General features: G+C 42.2%; 2 protein-coding genes across 5 annotated transcripts in view; one reads left to right on the top strand and one right to left on the bottom strand.

The window, feature by feature from the left end:
• LOC117964876 (neural cell adhesion molecule 1-A-like) overlaps positions 1-5,983 on the bottom strand; it is a 13,413-nt gene extending 7,430 nt beyond the window's left edge. The window contains exons 1-6 of one of the 4 annotated variants that reach the window (XM_059009290.1): positions 5,700-5,983; positions 2,997-3,074; positions 2,025-2,240; positions 1,822-1,933; positions 1,049-1,212; positions 594-718 (exon numbers count right to left, since the gene is read on the bottom strand). In XM_059009290.1, the coding sequence (XP_058865273.1) occupies positions 594-718; positions 1,049-1,212; positions 1,822-1,933; positions 2,025-2,240; positions 2,997-3,074; positions 5,700-5,751 (747 nt within the window). In that variant the 5' untranslated portion in view covers positions 5,752-5,983. The remainder of the gene's footprint in view (positions 1-593; positions 719-1,048; positions 1,213-1,821; positions 1,934-2,024; positions 2,241-2,996; positions 3,075-5,699) is intronic. The other 3 variants (XM_059009287.1, XM_059009288.1, XM_059009289.1) reach the window with 3 other exon arrangements.
• Positions 5,984-16,751: 10,768 nt separating this feature from the next.
• On the top strand, positions 16,752-20,065 carry LOC131706889 (cornifelin homolog A-like). The gene is given in 5 exon segments (XM_059008826.1): positions 16,752-16,767; positions 17,524-17,658; positions 18,415-18,464; positions 18,466-18,552; positions 19,749-20,065. Coding segments are annotated over 5 exon segments (384 nt in total). The 3' UTR covers positions 19,845-20,065.
• The last annotated feature ends 231 nt before the right edge of the window (positions 20,066-20,296 follow it).

Consider the following 20,296-nt stretch of genomic DNA (forward strand, 5'->3'; position numbering starts at 1 on the left):
AGACTCTTCAGACAGCACCTGTAGAACTCCTCTTCCCTCTGGACACTTATCACTCTTCCTTCAATGCGCTTTACTTGCTCTTATCTGCTCCCTATTTTACTGCATTTAATCCTGTACTTTAGAGTACTGTAATCTGTCACATGTTATTTAATCTGTAGTATTTTGTATTTACTTATATCCTGATGTAACTATCACTGACACTGTTATCTGCTGCGTTATCGAATCGTATTTTGTCATACTTGTACTTGCTAGAACCGAAGTCATTGTATTTATCTTGCTCTTAATTGTATTATTACTTGTACTGTGATTCTTGAAATGTATTTTTGTTTACGACTGTAAGTCACCCTGGATAAGGGCGTCTGCTAAGAAATAAATAATAATAACAATAATAATTTTGTTTTCAGTAAAATCCTTAGAAGCTGTCACACAAAAACATCACCGACATCACTCCTTATTGGGCCTCATTTTCAAAGCCTTAAGTCCTGTCTTTAATAAACTTCTACTCTTTGAAACTTTAGCAAGTCTGCTACATCGTCTTCAGATGGGAGCGAAACATTGACCTTTTCAAAGGGATTTTCCAGAAGGGTCCTCACCAGTTTGTTGCCCTTCCGGACCCAGTGCATTGTGGGAAGGGGGTCTCCTGTGGCATTACATGTGATTGAAGTACTTTCCTGGGGTCGCGCCTCTTTGGTCCTTTCAAGCTGTACTTCTGGTTTCACTGGAACGAAAAAAAGATATTGTACAGAACTATAAAAACGCACACCGCCGCGCACTCTGGGCACTAGATGGGTTTAGAGTGATCAGCTGGAGAGATCGTTCATTTTTCCTTTTCCCTTACACTGTGTGTGCGTTCTGAAGCTCTAATATTGAGCTGCCCTATTTTTGTCAAATCCAAGTTGGCCAACCTTTGGTTCCAACTATTTTCAAGTTGCACTTGTCCAAAACGTCTAGCTCTTTTCAATATCCCATGCATGAAAAGGGTCTAAACATAGTCAAGAGAGTTGCTAGGATTCTCAGACTATCCGCACAGTCCTAGTAAGCACTGTACCTGACACGTGCAGGGTCACGTTGGCACTGGAGCTGTTGATTTTGTTGGTGGCTATGCAGGTGTATTGCCCCTCGTCCGTCTTCTCCACTGCGTAGATTGTCAGAACGCTCTGGTCCGAGTTAAACCCAAACCGCCCGGGTTTCGCTTTAATAGGTCTTCCGTTCCTGAGAGAAAACAGACAAACAGAAGATGCAGGTGATACCCCAACCCAAACGAGAGGAGGCCATTCAGCCCATCTTGCTCGTTTTCGTTGTTAGTAGCTTATTGATCCCAGAATCTCATCAAGCAGCTTCTTGAAGGATCCCAGGGTGTCAGCTTCAACAACATTACTGGGGAGTTGGTTCCAGACCCTCACAATTCTTTGTGCAAAAAATGTACCTCCTATTTTCTATTTTGAATGCCCCTTTATCTAATCTCCATTTGTGACCCCTGGTCCTTGTTTCTTTTTTCAGGTCGAACAAGTCCCCTGGGTGGACCCATGGTCCCCACGTGGCTCATAAATGCTAAGAAATGCATATTATAAATATATTCAACTCTTTGCATCACCACCCTATAGAATGAACTAATGTTGCTTCATAAAGTCGAATGAAACCTGCTGGAATAACGTTACGTTAACATATTGAATTACACACCGTCGCTTTGTAGTTTTCACCAGATACTTATGCAAGACTGATCCCTGATTGTAGAAAAGGCTCATGGTATTCTAAAGAAGAACTCCAGTCACATACTCTGAAGGGGTAACGCCATGTAGTACAGAGGATGGCTTTAGTTACCTGGTCCAGTTGATGTGAGGTTGCGGATCCCCCTCCACCACACAGGTGATGCTGGAGGTGGAGCCAGATGTCGCGTTGACGCTCTCTTCTGAAATCCTAGCAGTGGGAGGAGCTGGAATCGAGAGGGAAAAAAAATCAACCAATCGAATCGAGAGGCAATCCCTTGTACTTGAAAGCCAGCAATAATGATGTTTTTTACTTACGGACAACCTTTATATTGACGGTGACTCTTTCTGCTGTCCCGTCCTCAAAGGTGGACACACACGTATAGATTCCGTTGTCGTTCTTTTCTGCTCTATTGATCAGCAGTGTACTAGTTGTCTCATCGATCTTTTCCACTGTGAATCGTTGGTCTTCTCCATCCTCGATCTCCATTCCGTTCGGGTCAAGCCATTTAATGTCAGCTTCACCCCCCTTCACTGCGAAGCAACACAAAGAAAGTCAATTCAAAGAAACCCGAGACCCGATCAAAACCATTAGCAGGTCACACAAAAAGCAGTGTTAGAGACCGGGTTAGGGTTAGGGTCTAGGCTAGAGCAGATGTCAGGACTGCCCAGTCCCTGACCACATTCCGGCGCCTCCTTAAGACTCACCTCTTCAAACAGCACCTGTAGAACTCCTCTGTTTGTATCCTGGGACACTATCACCCTTCATGTAAATGTGCTTTATTTTGCTCTTATCAGCCCCCTATTTTACTGCATTTAATCCTGTACTTCAGAATACTGTAATCTGCCAAGTGTTTAACCTGTAGTACTTTGTATTTAATCACATCCTGATGTAACTATCACTATTTAATCATATCCTGATGTAACTATCACTATTACCTGCTGTATTATTGAATTGTGATATGTCACACTTGTACTTTGCTTGAACATAAGTTATTGTATTTCTTGCTCTTATTGTATTACTTGTATTGTAACGCTTGAAATGTTTTTGCTTACGATTGTAAGTCGCCCTGGATAAGGGTGTCTGCTAAGAAATAAATAATAATAATAATAATAGAGCTAGGGTTCTAGTGTGCAAAAAAAGATTTACACAGTAAGTACATTGTAACTATGCATAATAACATTGTAAAGTCCACCTGAATTCACTTAGTAACTACTCTGTAAATGCACAGTAACTAGAGACACAATGGGAAGTGTAACCAAACAATGGATTAAAAATCTGTTACCGACCTTTGCACAGAAACAGCTTGCTGCTGTGAAGCTGGGTGTCTCCCGATGCTGGAATAATCTCTACCTCCTTCTTTGCATCTACAAGCAAGGGATACAAAAAAGAGTCTTGCCATCTGCAGTTTCACCTCCGAATCTTATCTTGAAGCCGGTGAATTCAGCGCTCAGGAAATGATCCTCAAATGATTTTATTTCTCTTAACCTCAGAATTCAGGATTGGATGTTCGTAATCAATAAAAAAAAAAAGTGTTTGTGGTTTGGGCTACAAAAAGCAACAAAGAGAGGATTTGGAACAAATATTTCGAGGGATGTTAAAGTAATTCAAAAAGTAATCTGTTAGAGATTACTGATTACTTTAAGTAATCTGTTAGAGATTACTGATTACTTTTAGTAATCTGTTAGAGATTACTGATTACTTTTTTTATAGAAGTAATATACTACTGATTACCTTATTTTTAACTTTTGCCAATACTAATTATAAATTCAAATGTAGCACAAAGAAAGACACAACGCACTAGAGATCGATGTAGAGTCCCACATTTGGAATCCACAGTTACCAAGACAATAGCATTTACAGTACGGCATAAACGAGAAATGAAAGTGGTGTGTAATTTGCTGTTTATTCTGGCAGGGGGACAGAACGCGGGTCTGGAGCACGCCTTGGTGAGCGATCCTTTTCTAGCACCTGCTTCCTGGGGAAGGCTCAATTTCTTCCTGTATTGCTTTCAGTTCTGGACGCTAATGTGAGCTGCAATAAACATTTCATGGAAGAGCAACAGTCTGGACTTCCCTGATTACACGCAGATCAAAATGCCTGTTTATTTTGGTTCCAGTTAAAAGAACAATAAGAAACATTCAGGAGGAAAAAGAGTAGAATTATAAACACACCAGACCTCTCTGTGCTTTACAATGCTTTACCATACCTCTCTGTGCTTTACAATGCTTTACCAGACCTCTCTGTGCTTTACAATGCTTTACCAGACCTCTCTGTGCTTTACAATGCTTTACCAGACCTCTCTGTGCTTTACAGTGCTTTACCAGACCTCTCTGTGCTTTACAATGCTTTACCAGACCTCTCTGTGCTTTACAATGCTTTACCAGACCTCTCTGTGCTTTACAATGCTTTACCATACCTCTCTGTGCTTTACAATGCTTTACCATACCTCTCTGTGCTTTACAATGCTTTACCATACCTCTCTGTGCTTTACAATGCTTTACCAGACCTCTCTGTGCTTTACAGTGCTTTACCATACCTCTCTGTGCTTTACAATGCTTTACTAGACCTCTCTGTGCTTTACAATGCTTTACCATACCTCTCTGTGCTTTACAATGCTTTACCAGACCTCTCTGTGCTTTACAATGCTTTACCAGACCTCTCTGTGCTTTACAATGCTTTATCAGACCTCTCTGTGCTTTACTATGCTTTACCAGACCACTCTGTGCTTTACAGTGCTTCCCTATGCTTTAGCATACCTCTCTGTGCTAAAGATCTACAGTGCAGAAATCCCCAGATCAAATTCCAGAACTAAAGTTCTAGAGTGCAGAAATCCCCAGATCAAATTCCAGAACTAAAGTTCTAGAGTGCAGAAATCCCCAGATCAAATTCCAACACTAAAGTTCTAGAGTGCAGAAATCCCCAGATCAAATTCCAGCACTAAAGTTCTAGAGTGCAGAAATCCCCAGATCAAATTCCAGCACTAAAGTTCTAGAGTGCAGAAATCCCCAGATCAAATTCCAGCACTAAAGTTCTAGAGTGCAGAAATCCCCAGATCAAATTCCAGAACTATAGTTCTAGAGTGCAGAAATCCCCAGATCAAATTCCAACACTAAAGTTCTAGAGTACAGAAATCCCCAGATCAAATTCCTGAACTAAAGTTCTAGAGTGCAGAAATCCCCAGATCAAATTCCAGCACTAAAGTTCTAGAGTGCAGAAATCCCCAGATCAAATTCCTGAACTAAAGTTCTAGAGTGCAGAAATCCCCAGATCAAATTCCAGCACTAAAGTTCTAGAGTACAAAAATCCCCAGATCAAATTCCTGAACTAAAGTTCTAGAGTGCAGAAATCCCTGGATCAAATTCTATCACTAAAGTTGTAGAGTGCAGTAAACTCCGAGCAAGTTCTAATATTTTTTTCACCAGGTGAACTTAGATTTTCTAAATTGATACTGATCCTATTTTAAAACTTTTTATTTTATTTTATTCAAACTATGCTCGGTAGGTTCATTTTTTTTTCAATTAAAATTAAATGCATAAAAGAGTCATTTTTCACTGAAGCAAAAACGTTTAAAAACAACGAGGTAGATTCTCAAAGGTACTTAATTAAATCGTCATCAGATTTTTTTTCGCTCTCTCTCTCTCTCTCTCTCTCTCTCAGAATGGAAAACACTAACTAAACGTCTAAAACGAACAGTAAACAACGTAATCCGTCATTCAAGCCCCTGAATTAAAAGTCTTGGTTGTTTATTTCAGGTTTGGTCTCTTTATTGGGTCCGTTTGTCCTTGCTGAAAATAAAAATGTGCTCACAACAAAATGAAGTAAATAGCTTTGAGAATTTAGCCTAACGTGTAACTTTGTGTTAACTTTAGTGACAGTGGATTTTGAGGAAACGAAATCTTGTTTTACAATGTAAAACCCGTTTAAATAATAATAATAATAATAATAATAATAATAATAATAATAATAATAATAATAATAATATGACTCACCAGCTGCAGCAACCAGCCACATTGCCCAAATAAACATGCTCACGGATGTCATGACGAATATGAAGCTCCTTCTCCAAAATAAAGTTGCAAAAGCTGTAAAATTCTAATGATGCTCAAACTGGCTCACTGAGCGGCTGTTCTGCAGTTAAATAACCCGACCTGTCACCTAGACGGGCTGTGCCACCACGTTTTATAGCCAGCAGAGAACTCTGAAACACGCACGTCATACTCGCGGCACCCCTTCCTTATCACACCCCAAATCTCAGCACGTCCACCACCGGTAAGCGCTTTCAATTCGGGACCATTGCGCGCACACACACACACAAAGGAACAAGACATCAGACCCTACCCTCTCAGGCGCCAATGCTATCCCCCCGTCCCACGGTCCCGCGTCCCCCGCCCACCATCACGAGAAGCACAGCTGTGGACAGCTTTGGAGGATGTGCGTGAACGGTTCATTGACTTCTCTAAATGCAAGCTGAAAATTAACAAAGCATGCAAACTATTACATTTTAAAAATAAACCTGAAATAAGAAGCGTCCAATGTATTTGTATAATGTTTGCAGTCATTACAATTATGTTGATAATGTTTTTGCATCACGTGGCTGGATCTCATCAATATCAGGGTCTAGTGCTATATATTATAAAGACATTTCAGAGGTTGGATCGCATCAATATCAGGGTCTAGCGCTATATATTATAAAGACATTTCAGAGGTTGGATCGCATCGATATCAGGGTCTAGTGCTGTATATTATAAAGACATTTCAGAGGGCTGTCGTCTCATCAATATCAGGGTCTAGTGCTGTATATTATAAAGACATTTCAGAGGGCTGTATCTCATCAATATCAGGGTCTAGTGCTATATATTATAAAGACATTTCAGAGGGCTGGATCGCATCAATATCAGGGTCTAGTGCTGTATATTATAAAGACATTTCAGAGGGCTGGATCGCATCAATATCAGGGTCTAGTGCTATATATTATAAAGACATTTCAGAGGGCTGGATCACATCAATATCAGGGTCTAGCGCTATATATTATAAAGACATTTCAGAGGGCTGGATCGCATCAATATCAGGGTCTAGTGCTATATATTATAAAGACATTTCAGAGGGCTGGATCGCATCAATATCAGTGTCTGAAATCATGAATCGGTTGATTTATTGAATACTGCTTAGAAGCATTGCGAGTAGGAGTCTCCAGTCACAGCAAACGTCTACAGTGTGTTTTAGCGCTTATGTCACAGTATTTCAGATCCGCTATCCTGTCCATTCCTCTAAGCCGTGGCAGCGGTCCAGACGGGAAATCAAGCTCGTGTGGAGCGTCCCAGTGCTGGCTGCCGGGATCCTTTGATAGTGAGCGCAAGCAGTGATGCTATCGCGGGTGAAGGATGCGCAGAGGAAGAGCGCGGGAGCCATCCTATCCGACCCAGCCAGAACACCTCCTTGGACGGCTAGCGGGAGAGACAGACTGCCCCCGATGAACGTGCGTGCTAGTCACGATCCACAGTCGACATCCCAAAAATAAAAAAAACACACAGACTGCCATTGGCGTCAGGAATGCATTGTTTAGTCCTCGCAATAATTTAAGTACACTGTCTTAATTGTGTGACGGACAGACACCCTCCTATATATTATTATTATTATTTATTTCTTAGCAGACGCCCTTATCCAGGGCGACTTACAATTGTTACAACATATCACATTATACATTATTTCACATTATACAGATATCACATTATTTTTACATACAATTACCCATTTATACAGTTGGGTTTTTACTGGAGCAATCTAGGTAAAGTACCTTGCTCAAGGGTACAACAGCAGTGTTCTTCACTAGGGATTGAACCCACAACCCTCCGGTCAAGAGTCCAGAGCCCTAACCACTACTCCACACTGCTGCCCTGACTATGATGTTCTTCATAACTTAATCCTGTTAAAAGCAAGTTTCTTTGCATTTGGATAAACGGTTCTGCAGATAGAAAGGTGTGAAGTGTTTGCATAAGGCTTTGGCCAGAAATGATGCTATCACTGTTTAGAATTGCATCAAATGTTGCTTCAGAAAGTCGAGTGAAACCTGCGGAATCATGTTACGGTTTACTGAATTACATACCATCGCTTTGTAGTTTTCCCATATACTGCACGAAAAACTGACATTAAAATAATGTGATATTTCAAAATCTATGGGGTTCATCATAAGTGACAAGGACCATTTGTTTAATCTTGAGCTAAAAAAGGGAGGAGGGAATTTTTATATATATATACAAATCCTGTTAAGAATTTTAAGTGTTACATGTGCTCAAATTACTCTCCCCGACAAAAAAAAAGTTGAGGACTAAATAACAAATAGAATTTTTACGTGTTTTTTTTTGTTTTTTTGTCTCCAAAAAAATTAGAAAGTAGCCTGTCCTCAGAAGAGGACAATGCTTAATGGGTTAATTCACTGCAATTCGCTTGTACACCTTTTTCAATTCCATTCAAACCTTCCTGGAAAAGCCTGTGCTGGAAGCCACGTCCTGTAAACAGCAGGTTGTTCTATTATGGGATGTATTTGGGTGATGGCCTGTGTTTGTAAGTTGCTGGCTGAGATGTCTTGTGCGTGTTCGGTGGTGGAAGGGAAGCACACATAAAAATAGCCAATGCTATTTCTGTCACTATCAGCCCTCCTGTAGACCCTCATATTGTGCTGTATTCGGCTTGGTGGGACCTTCCCTTCCTCCCCAGGGTCTAAATATCCCCCCCCCCCCAGGGTCTAAATATATCCACCCCCCCACCCACCCTCAACTTGGACGCCAGCAGACAGCGGCATCCAGTTTGGAGACGATCCCCCAGTCACGAACAGTTATATGGCGCAAAAGTTTTGCACACCCTATAGAAATTAACTAATTTTGCTTCATAAAGTCGAATGAAACCTGCTGGAAAAACTAAGTTACATTAACATATCGTGTAGGCCTATTACGAAAAACTGACAAAAAAATTGTCAAGGTAATTTTATAGTTGGACTTATCAAAGAGTGTTTAATCAACATATTTTTATTCTTTGTGTTTATGCAAAATAACTCGCAGTACCTCAAGGTCCGTTCAAAATGACTATTTTTCATTTTTATTTATTTATTAAGCTTTATGGAGCATATTCACTCTGTCATGTGACTTCCTGTCAGCAGATCATCGGGAACCGCGGCAGGTTGCATGTCCACTGCTTAATTTGAAATGTGCAATAGCTGTGTGGTATTTATTTTAAAAGAGGACATTTATTTTAAAGGGAACTTGCAATTCCACACAGTTCTAGGTATTTCATTGAGATTTGTTTGTATTGAATGTGTGTGAAATCCTGACATTTGTTTGAATTGCCAAGAATCTACAAAAGTGCCCTGGAACTAGCATTATATATAAGAAAAGTTTTTGGCCAATAGAAAACGTAAAAAGCCTATGATGCTTCCATTTGTCAAAATATCTTAAAATACAATAACTAATAATTATGTTTTAAGAGGTCTACTGTATCTGTGAGAGTAAAAAATTAAAAATGAGGTGACCTCAAAACTGGAAGCCATAATAGTAGTACAGTAGTATTTCATGTTAGGTTTCGAAATGTCACATTTAAATAAAAAAAGAAAATTGTGAAGTATATGTCAAAACTACAAAGCGCCGGTGTGGAATTCAATATGTTAACGTAACGTTATTCCAGCGGGTTTCATTCCACTTGATGAAGCAAAAGGAGTTCATTCTATAGGGGGGTGCAAAAACCTTTGGCCAGAGCTGTATTTCTGGTGTCTTCGACATAAACACAAGTTGAATGTCTCTTGCTTGTTTCCTGTGGGAGGCTTTTCTCCAGGGTGTCTGGTGCTTATCTGATAGTTGTGAAGATGTGAGGCGATGCTGGGGGGGTAAGGTCAGTGCTCCTGGCTCCCCTGCTCTCTATTGTTTGGTTTCAGCTTGTTTGCTTGCTGTTCTTTTAGACTCTGGCTGTCCAGCATGTTGGAGGTGCCAGGCTATTGTTTGGAGTCACAAGGACCTTATCCCTTCTCTCCAAGGACCGTCGCTGATGCTAAAAATAGTATCTGAAACGTGACGTCACAAACACTTCTCCCTGCCCGGCTTTGTTATTTAGCTTTGACATTGTTCTTATTTATATTATTATTTATTAGTAGACGCCCTTATCCAGGGTTACAATTGTTACAAGATATCACATTATTTTTTACATACAATTACCCATTTATACAGTTGGGTTTTTACTGGAGCAATCTAGGTAAAGTACCTTGCTCAAGGGTACAGCAGCAGTGTCCCCCACCTGGGATTGAACCCACGACCCTCCGGTCAAGAGTCCAGAGCCCTAACCACTACTCCACACTGCTGCCCTAATATACAGCTATGGTGAAAAGTTTTGCATCACACCAGAAGTGGAAGTAACTTGAATTTTTTACCGGTATTATTGTACTATTGTTCTGCCACCCTTCACCCCCATCCTGATTTAAATATAGATCAGCTATTAGTTTCATCATTGTTTTTATTTTTGAACGATGCTAACACAACCTAAACAATCACTCTGCTGTTATATTGCTGAGCACAGTGATGCAGTTTTGTACTTTTTAAAAAAAAAGTTGATACCATCGCAAACCAGGGACGATTTACTGTTTCTGACCGGGACAAAAAATGAAAGCTGTTTTTGCTCTACTTGTTTCCTCAGAATACGAAGCAAACTTCAGATGAAATGTTTACTTCCGAGTGCTTTTTCCCTTGTAGAGTTCGTTCTGATTATGAAGCACCTCGTGGCTGTTTTTCTGTTTTATATTTTTCCTTTTTTTATAGTTTTTCTCGATTGCTAAATCATTGAGAATGAAACTGTGGTCAAAGACACCAAAACCAATAACGGCCCAACCGAAACAACCGCCTCCTTTGCAAAACCATTAGTGTTTTTATACTTGTTTCCACAAAGATTGCAAAACTAAAACACGCTTTTGCAAAATGCTTAACACAAAATTCATGTGAGAGTTTCTTGAGTTCTCATTGAATCCATATGTCTGTAACTGAAAGCAGTCCATTCCAATTGCATTCATTTATACTTCACATGTGCAAATGTATATTGCTCAATTTTTCAATCATATATCAGACCTTAATCATGAATAAAAGGGGCCACAGGTGAACTCTCCGTTGTGGGAGAGAAATGGAGCAGATACGAGAGACAAGGACAAGGACGAGGACGAGGACGAGGACGAGGACGAGGACGAGGACAAGGACAAGGACAAGAACGAGGACGAGGACAAGGACAAGGACAAGGACAAGGACAAGGACAAGGACAAGAACGAGGACGAGGACGAGGACGAGGACAAGGACAAGGACAAGGAGGAGAAAAAGAAGAAGGGGGAGGAGGAGGACATAATCTATTAAATGAGATACGAGCAACCATCATTGCTCACGTAATCAACCATGGACTGACCATGGGAGACGCGGGGCAGCGGGTGCAACCCAATCTCATCAGATCAACGGTTGCTTCAGTCATTCGTATCTTCAGGAATGAGACTAGGGAAGTGACCTTTTCAAAGTGAACACCTCTGCACCTCTGCAGTCTTCACAGAACAGCAGGAGACTGCAATTGTGGACCTGATCACTGCAAACAATGCCATCCGTCTACATGACGTTCAGAGCAGGGTCATTCAGGACAATGATGCATTTCCAAATATTAACTGTGTTAGTTTAAAAGGAAACAAGTGTACAGGGTGCCATGACAAATGGTTAGGTGCTTCTCCAAATATATGGAACCCTATGTGTACCCTATCCTTTGCAGGAGACTTCATAATACTGCAAGTTTGCCTTTCTCATTCCAGCACAGTGGAGAAAATGCTCACTGTATGAAAAGCAGGAGCTAAAAAAAGGGTAATATGGAACTGTGAGTACGCACGTGTGCAAAATGCCAGCTCTTTAGCATGACGTCATGTTTCATGAGTTCCGAAAAAAAAAATCTGATCAAAGGCAACTGCTGGGCATCACGGAGTCCAGGAAGCACTTTAGGACTTGTAAAGATTAAAAGAAACCAATGCATTTGCCTCTGCAGCGCACGCTCCCCAAATGAAGGAAAATGGGTCTCCTGAGATCATCGAGCAGATTAGGGCTGCACGGACGTGCGGAGTGAAGGGGAACGTAGTCCCTATCAGCCCAGGACAAGGCTATCTGCACACAGAGAGCAGCTCTCTCAATTAGAGTCGCTTTGGGATGAGGGAAGGCAGAGGTGGGTGGTCGAGGTGCAAAGGGATTGGATTAGGTGCTCCCTCCAGTCCAGAGAAGGCTTGGGGCATGGAGCTTGAACTGCTCCTTCACCCCCCTAAGAGAAAGGGTGCTCCCTCCAGTCCAGGGCAGGCTTGAGGCAGAGAGACTAGTCTAGTTTTGTGTTGTCTGCAGTGCGTCGCTTGGAATCTGAAGATGCTTAACCTTGGCAGGAGAACATTATGATGAATTTGGACAGGAAATCTCAAAAGAAATAATATCCTGCTATAAAAAAACACCACAGAGGTTGCATGTAAGCTGACCTTACCGTAAGCCTACTGTTGATAGTGTATTTTTTTCCCCTTCATTTTTGCGGACAGGCAGATATTTGATACAGAAATTGAAACTGAGAGATTGGTTCAGCATTGAAATAAATAGCTATCCTATAAACGTTTACCATAGTAAAAGTGTAATAAAGCACAGTGAAAGCATGGTCAAGCATAGGCAAGCATTGTAAAGCACAGAGAGGTCTGGTAAAGCATAGGGAAGCATTGTAAAGCACAGAAAGGTCTGGTAAAGCATAGGGAAGCATTGTAAAGCACAGAGAGGTCTGGCAAAGCATAGGGAAGCATTGTAAAGCACAGAGAGGTCTGGTAAAGCACAGGGAAGCATTGTAAAGCACAGAGAGGTCTGGTAAAGCATAGGGAAGCATTGTAAAGCACAGAGAGGGATGGTAAAGCATAGGGAAGCATTGTAAAGCACAGAGAAGTCTGGTAAAGCATAGGGAAGCATTGTAAAGCACAGAGAGGTCTGGTAAAGCATAGGGAAGCATTGTAAAGCACAGAGAGGTCTGGTAAAGCATAGGGAAGCATTGTAAAGCACAGAGAGGTCTGGTAAAGCATAGGGAAGCATTGTAAAGCACAGAGAGGTGTGGTAAAGCATAGGGAAGCATTGTAAAGCACAGAGAGGTGTGGTAAAGCATAGGGAAGCATTGTAAAGCACAGAGAGGTCTGGTAAAGCATAGGGAAGCATTGTAAAGCACAGAGAGGTGTGGTAAAGCATATTAAACTCATGGTAAACTTGCATGCGTGTTGGATCGTCGCTTCTGTGTTTATTTGTGAGGAGCGCACAAAATACTGTCACTAAATCACTCACCATTTAGAGTGGCGTGATTTCAAGCGATCAACACCTGTTAAGTGTGCAACGGGTGTCGCATACATATTTTTCAGTGACGAAATAAAACTAGGTCCTTTTTCTTATGGGATTGTATTGATTAGCGTTCAGGTTACACAGCCTATTTATTCCATTCTCTGCTGCTTCAATTGTTTCGAAGCTGTCTTTTATTTATCGCACAGCAGTGTGTGTGTGTGTGTGTGAGGCGATCCCGAGGCGATCCCGAGGCGAACCCGAGGCGCTCCGCTCCCAGAGGAACAGAGAGACACAGCGGGTTACAGACTGACCCTCTGTACCGGAGAGGGAACTGCAATATAAATACAGGACATGCTGGGACACCCAGCGAGACAGCCTGGGACTGCTAATCTCAGATCACTGTGTCCTCAACCCACCCTGTCCCACTAGCATTCGTTATCACTTTAACCGTTTCATCAACGCCGGCTAGAGGGAACATGTACTGTGTTACAATCCAGATTGTTCATTTTAAGGGGTTTATATATATATATATATATATATATATATATATATATTATATATATATATATATATATATATGTCCTGGTTATTTTTCAGTCTTTATTACAACAAACACAAAATGTAAAGGGGTGAAAAAAAAAATTGGTAAAAAACTATTTCTAAATTTCCCAGTTTTCCAGGCAGGTTACCCTAAAGCAGGGCTACTCAACCCTGGTCCTGGAGAGCTACTGGGTCTTCTGGTTTTCGTATCAGCTGAGCTCTCAGTTACTTAATTGCACCAAGTATTGGCTTAATCGGTCCAGATTCCGAGGCATTCCAGATCTTACCATTGATGATGTGGAGACTCCTGTAAAACCTGCAGGATCGGGGCTCTCCAGGACCAGAGCTGCAGGATCAGGGGTCTCCAGGATCGGGGCTCTCCAGAACCAGAGCTGCAGGATCAGGGGTCTCCAGGATCGGGGCTCTCCAGAACCAGAGCTGCAGGATCAGGGGTCTCCAGGATCGGGGCTCTCCAGAACCAGAGCTGCAGGATCAGGGGTCTCCAGGATCGGGGCTCTCCAGGACCAGAGCTGCAGGATCGGGGGTCTCCAGGATCGGGGCTCTCCAGGACCAGAGCTCCAGGATCGGGGCTCTCCAGGACCAGAGCTGCAGGATCAGGGGTCTCCAGGATCGGGGCTCTCCAGGACCAGAGCTGCAGGATCAGGGGTCTCCAGGATCGGGGCTCTCCAGGACCAGAGCTGCAGGATCAGGGGTCTCCAGGATCGGGGCTCTCCAGGACCAGAGCTCCAGGATCGGGGCTCTCCAGAACCAGAGCTGCAGGATCGGGGGTCTCCAGGATCAGGGCTCTCCAGGACCAGAGCTCCAGGATCGGGGCTCTCCAGAACCAGAGCTGCAGGATCAGGGGTCTCCAGGATCGGGGCTCTCCAGGACCAGAGCTGCAGGATCAGGGGTCTCCAGGATCGGGGCTCTCCAGGACCAGAGCTGCAGGATCGGGTCTCTCCGGGACCAGAGCTGCAGGACCAGAGCTCCAGGATCGGGGCTCTCCAGGACCAGAGCTGCAGGATCAGGGGTCTCCAGGATCGGGGCTCTCCAGGACCAGAGCTCCAGGATCGGGGCTCTCCGGGACCAGAGCTGCAGGATCAGGGGTCTCCAGGATCGGGGCTCTCCGGGACCAGAGCTGCAGGATCGGGGGTCTCCAGGATCGGGGCTCTCCAGGACCAGAGCTGCAGGATCGGGGCTCTCCGGGACCAGAGCTCCAGGATCGGGGCTCTCCGGGACCAGAGCTGCAGGATCAGGGGTCTCCAGGATCGGGGCTCCAGGATTGGGGGTCTCCAGGATCGGGGCTCTGCAGGACCAGAGCTGCAGGATCGGGGCTCTCCAGGACCAGAGCTGCAGGATCGGGGCTCTCCAGGACCAGAGCTGCAGGATCGGGGGGGTCTCCATGCTGGAGATTCCTGCCCTGAAGCATGTTACACTAAAGAAACAGATTCCAGAGGCGAGGAGGTTAACAACAGCATTTTGGAGGTAATCACCCCAGCTCTATTTTGGGCCTGGCGTTGCTAATTGAATTTAATTGATAAATGACCCCCCCCCCCCCAGGGCCCCCAGTTTAGAAGCAACACCGTGTCAGTGGGGAGGTGGGTGGGCTTTCATACACTGTAAAAAAAACAGCACATATTTTTACAGTAAATTTACGTTAATATTGGCTTAATAAAACTGTATTTGTAGATTAATTTTAGTGTATATTTCCGTATTATTAAAAGGTACATCATTTGTTTTTACATCAAGTATTTTACACTAATATTAAACCATTTTTTTTTGCGTACTATAAAAAGACATGTCACTATACCGTAAAAATACGGTATTTGTTTTACAGTAGAGCTTGTGTGAGGCCGGGGGGGGGGGGGGGGGGGGGGGGCATAAAAAAGGTAAAAGTGTGTACAGCTACAGCAAAAGTTTTGCAGCATCCCCCTATAGAAGGGAGGGGAGGGGGGCTGAGAGGGGGCATTTTGCTCCACAATTGAACACTAATTGCAGGAAATTTGCAGGAAGTCAATTAGTTTTATCACTGGTACACAAAGACTCACAGCCAGTGAAAAATTCCAGCCCGGTCACGTAGCAAGTGGGTGCACGTGACGCCAGCGGTGCCCTTTCAAGTTATTTGATAAATATTAGTTACTCGCTTTTTAAAAATCTGTCACACGCTTCAGCAGCAATTGATTCCCATTCACGTTTTTAAGATCCTGTCAGAATGGGCTGGATTGATGTAGGTCGGTGGTTATGTTTTAATTTACTTCTGTTACAATAGTTCAAAAATAAATACAATTGATGACAAAAAGTATGTTAACAATAACACAAATATCAATAATAACACAATAACAACAATAACGATGCAAATAATAACAATTAAAACAAACAAAACAAAAACCACATCATTGAATTATTTTTTTTTTTTAATGGTGGTCCAGTGGTCAAACAAAGAGATTTGATACCAGGAGGTTCCCAGTCCAATCCCACCTCAGCCACTGTGTGTGACCCTGAGCAAGTCACTTCACCTCCTTGTGCTCATGAGACATAAAACAAACGAGCTCCTACTGGAAGTGACTCTGCAGCAGTTATTGATGAAGCAGAGTTCACCCCCTAGTCTCTGGATAAAAGCGTCTGACTAATGAATAATAATAATAATAATAATAATAATAATAATAATAATAATAATAATAATAATAATAACTGACATACGATTTAAATAATTGACACAGCATAGGAAATCTGTACTTTAGTTTTTTTTTGTTTTTTGTTTTTTACTGGTCGTGTTTTTAAAAAGCCGTTCAGCCAAACACGATTACTGAGACACAAAATGGACCCGCTCGTGTTTTGAATACAATTTGTCGTAAAAACAATGGTTTCTCAGACCTAGCTAAACCTAAACAACACGACCCCGAGCCACACAAACGCTCCCCTAATTAACTCGGATTTATTTTTGACTTGACTCCTTAAAGCGAGACATAACAAAACTGCCAGATTCCTGTCACGGCTGACTGATTAGTGGTGACCGAGCCCCGGCCGTTACCGCAATAAATAAAAACAGCGGACGGCGTCTGACCATTGTCCTGTGACGTCACAGTCTGAGGCGCGGACTCGCTCCAGCCGCTGCTCGCTCTGACTCACGCGCGAAGACCGTTACAAGAGGCGGGAGAAATCACAATGTCGAAAAAAGCAGGTAAAAAATAAACGGAAATGCATTCAAATATTCGCGGGTTCACAAGTGTAAAATACGAACGCATTAATTACCGGTATATATAATAAATACATTAAATATAAATATGTTATTAAACCTGCGAGTCAGCGATTTAGACCCAGCTTATCTTGGTGAAAATATTACTTTGGTGTAGTGTTTAACTTTACAGTATCTACTTAGGGGTCTAGTCTAAACTGTTGCTGTCAAAAGTAATAAATATTTAAATATTTTTTTAAAAAAAATTATAGTAAACATTTAATTATTAACCAATATGACTGTAGGCTTACTAATTTAAATTTAAATACTGACCCGTTTATGATAGGGTGCTGCTTGAAATATGTGTTTCCCCCAAACATGCCATAATACTTTTTCAAATGTTTGGTCCCTCCATTGTTTTTGAAATGTTCCATCAAAACAGGCTTGACGGAGATAGACAGCCCTCCTGGCGTTAATTATGTAAAGAATAAGCGATCCATATTAATGCGGTTCCCGGATAATATAGGTTACTAGTATACTAAATTAAAACTATTCGAGATGAAGAGAAATTATTAAGGGTAGCAAATACATGTCATGGTTTGAACGTGTAGTTAAACGAGGCTGTGAATTTGAAAGGGAAGGTGAAGCGCATGCGCGCCAGGCAGTCACAAGGTTTGTTTGTTTTTTAATATAAAAACAAAAGCAGTATATTCCAAAAAAATATTCAAAAAACTGTATTGGTGTGTTATCTGTGTTTTTAAGCTGTAGCCGCGGCTGTGAACGAGGAGGCGGTAGTCCGAGCCCAGCCCCAGGTCACGGTAAACACGGTCAGTGCTGCCTCAGATAAAGTCTTGTGGTCGTCAGGGCTGTACGACTGCATGAAGGACATCAAAATCTGTAAGTATGTCAAGATTGCTAATTAGTATAATGCTAGTGTTAATGCCTGTACATTTACTCCAGTCACTTCCCTAGTGTTAATGCCTCTGTGCATTTACAGCATTCAAGTACAGTAAACTTCCTGGTTCAGTCCCAGCTCAGCCACTGACTCACTGCGTGTGACCCTGAGCAAGTCACTTATTATTATTTATTTATTTATTTATTTATTTATTTATTTATTAGCAGACGCCCTTATCCAGGGCGACTTACAGTCGTAAACAAAAATACATTTCAAGAAATCACAGTACAAGTAATAATACAATTAAGAGCAAGATAAATACAATGACTTTGGTTCTAGCAAGTACAAGTATGACAAAATACGATTCAATAACGGAGCAGATAACAGTGTCAGTGATAGTTACATCAGGATATAATTAAATACAAAATACTACAGATTAAATGACACTTGACAGATTACAGTACTCTAAAGTACAGGATTAGATGCAGTAAAATAGGGGGCAGATAAGAGCAAGTAAAGCGCATTGAAGGAAGAGACATCAGACATACACGGTCCTATTGTAAGGGACTCTGCAGCAGCAGCAGCAGCAGATCTTGATGCAAAGTTCACCCCCAAGTCTGTAAGTCGCTTGGATAAAAGCATCTATTAAATGTCTAAATAATAATAATACTACTACTGTTGTGTGAGCTGCCCATGGAAAATTGTAGCGGAGCTCAGTTCTGGCTCACCGACCCCCCTGTTTGTGTTGCTGTTTGCAGGTCTGTGTGGCACCTTCTGCCCCTGTATCCTGGCATGCAACGTAGCTGAGGGGTTTTGGGGAGTGCTTGCTGCTGCCCTGTCTAAGCGGGACCCTGATGGCAATACGCACTGGGATGAGAGAGAGGCACCACATAGCAGTGAGACACACAGCAGCCCTGCCCCCCTGCAGCAGCATTTTCATGTTACATTTTTCAAAAAACTGGCACATTTTAAATTGCGTCCATATGTCTCGCTTCACATTTTTCTCATATATCTGGCATAAGTTACAGCTATGGCCAAAAGTTTTGCATCCCCTAAAATTTTAGGTTTGAGACATTTAAAAAAAATAAATAAATAAATAAAACTATGTTAACAAATGTATATGTTTTATTTAACATCATGTAACTACAAAATGGGATCGCAAATAAAGTCTGTCAGAAGCCATAATAGTAGTCCAGTAGTATTTGATGTTAGATTTCGAAATGCCACATTTTTCCATTTTTATCCATTTAATGATAAGGAAAACTACAAAGCAAACGCCATGCAGTTCAATATGTTAACGTGTCATTATTCCAGCGGGTTTCATTCGACTTGGTGAAGTAAAATGAGTTCATTCTATAGGGGGATGCTGCAAAACTTCTGGCCGTAGCTGTCAGTGGAAATTGAGTGTTTGTACATTGCAGCTAATCTAAACAAACAGTGTCAGCTCTTAGGTTGTGTCATTACAATGAACTTGGTCAGGACATTCTTCAACACAAGATCAGAATATAGAGGCACCTGTCAGACACGGCCGTCCGCACTTGAAACTTGACTTGATAAAACTCGACACACTGAGAAAGAAGGTTTCTCATTTCCCTCTCTCCTGTTTCTCTGGCTGCTGAGGGGGTTCCAGTAAAGGGTTCTCGTCCGCGTTTCTCAAAACATTTCTACCCGTATCTGAATACTCTGCTGAGCAGGGTCGGGGGACAATCCCTGTTTAAAATCTCAACTCCATTCCTTTATAGTCCATTCCAGCGCTTCATCTGTTAAAATGGAGCTCCTCGCAGAGGCAACAAATTCACTTCAATTGAAGAAACTGCAGAAACATACTGTGGTATACTTTATAAGGGTCGCTATACCAGTAGTGTAATTGTACTATGAGAAGTTTCCTGGCTGTGTTATACTTTATAATCTATCTATCTATCTCTCTCTCTCTCTCTCTCTCTCTCTCTCTCTCTCTCTCTCTCTCTCTCTCTCTCCTCTCTCTCTCTCTCTCTCTCTCTCTTCTCTCTCTCTCTCTCTCTCTCTCTCTCCTCTCTCTCTCTCTCTCTCTCTCTCTCTCTCTCTCTCTCTCTCTCTCTCGTGTGTGTTTCAGGGCACAGTGTGCAATGACTGGGTGGCGTTTACTTGCTGTACTCCGTGTGCTTTGTGCCAGCTTGCCAGGGAGATGAAGTCCAGAGGAATGGCGTGAGGAAGAGTTCCACTTTGTCTGTCTTCGTCTCCGTCTCCTGATGCAAGCCAGCAATCACTGGTAACGGCTGAGTTAATCTCCCAACTGCAGCTCCTGTACAAAGTATCGTGCGGTGTAACTGTAGTCCAGTAAAGCAGCGTACAGCTATGGCTAAAAGTTTAGCATCACCTACAATTTTAAGATTGAAACCCCCAAAAAAATATATGTATATGAACATAATTTAGATCTACAAAATGATATTGCTAAAAGTCTAACCGGAAGCCATAATAGTAGTACAGTAGTATTTTTAGCGGCGGTGTGCAGTTCAATCTGTTAACGTGACGTTATTCCAGCAGGTTTCATTCGACTTGATGAAGCCAGGTGAGTTCCTTCTATAAGGTGTGCAGCACTTTGAGTCAGAGCTGTACAGTGGTTGTCCCTGCTCCTCAGCGAATGACAGAGACCGTATGGTT

The sequence above is a fragment of the Acipenser ruthenus genome, chromosome 38 (genome assembly GCF_902713425.1).
Source record: "Acipenser ruthenus chromosome 38, fAciRut3.2 maternal haplotype, whole genome shotgun sequence".
NCBI lineage: Eukaryota > Metazoa > Chordata > Actinopteri > Acipenseriformes > Acipenseridae > Acipenser > Acipenser ruthenus.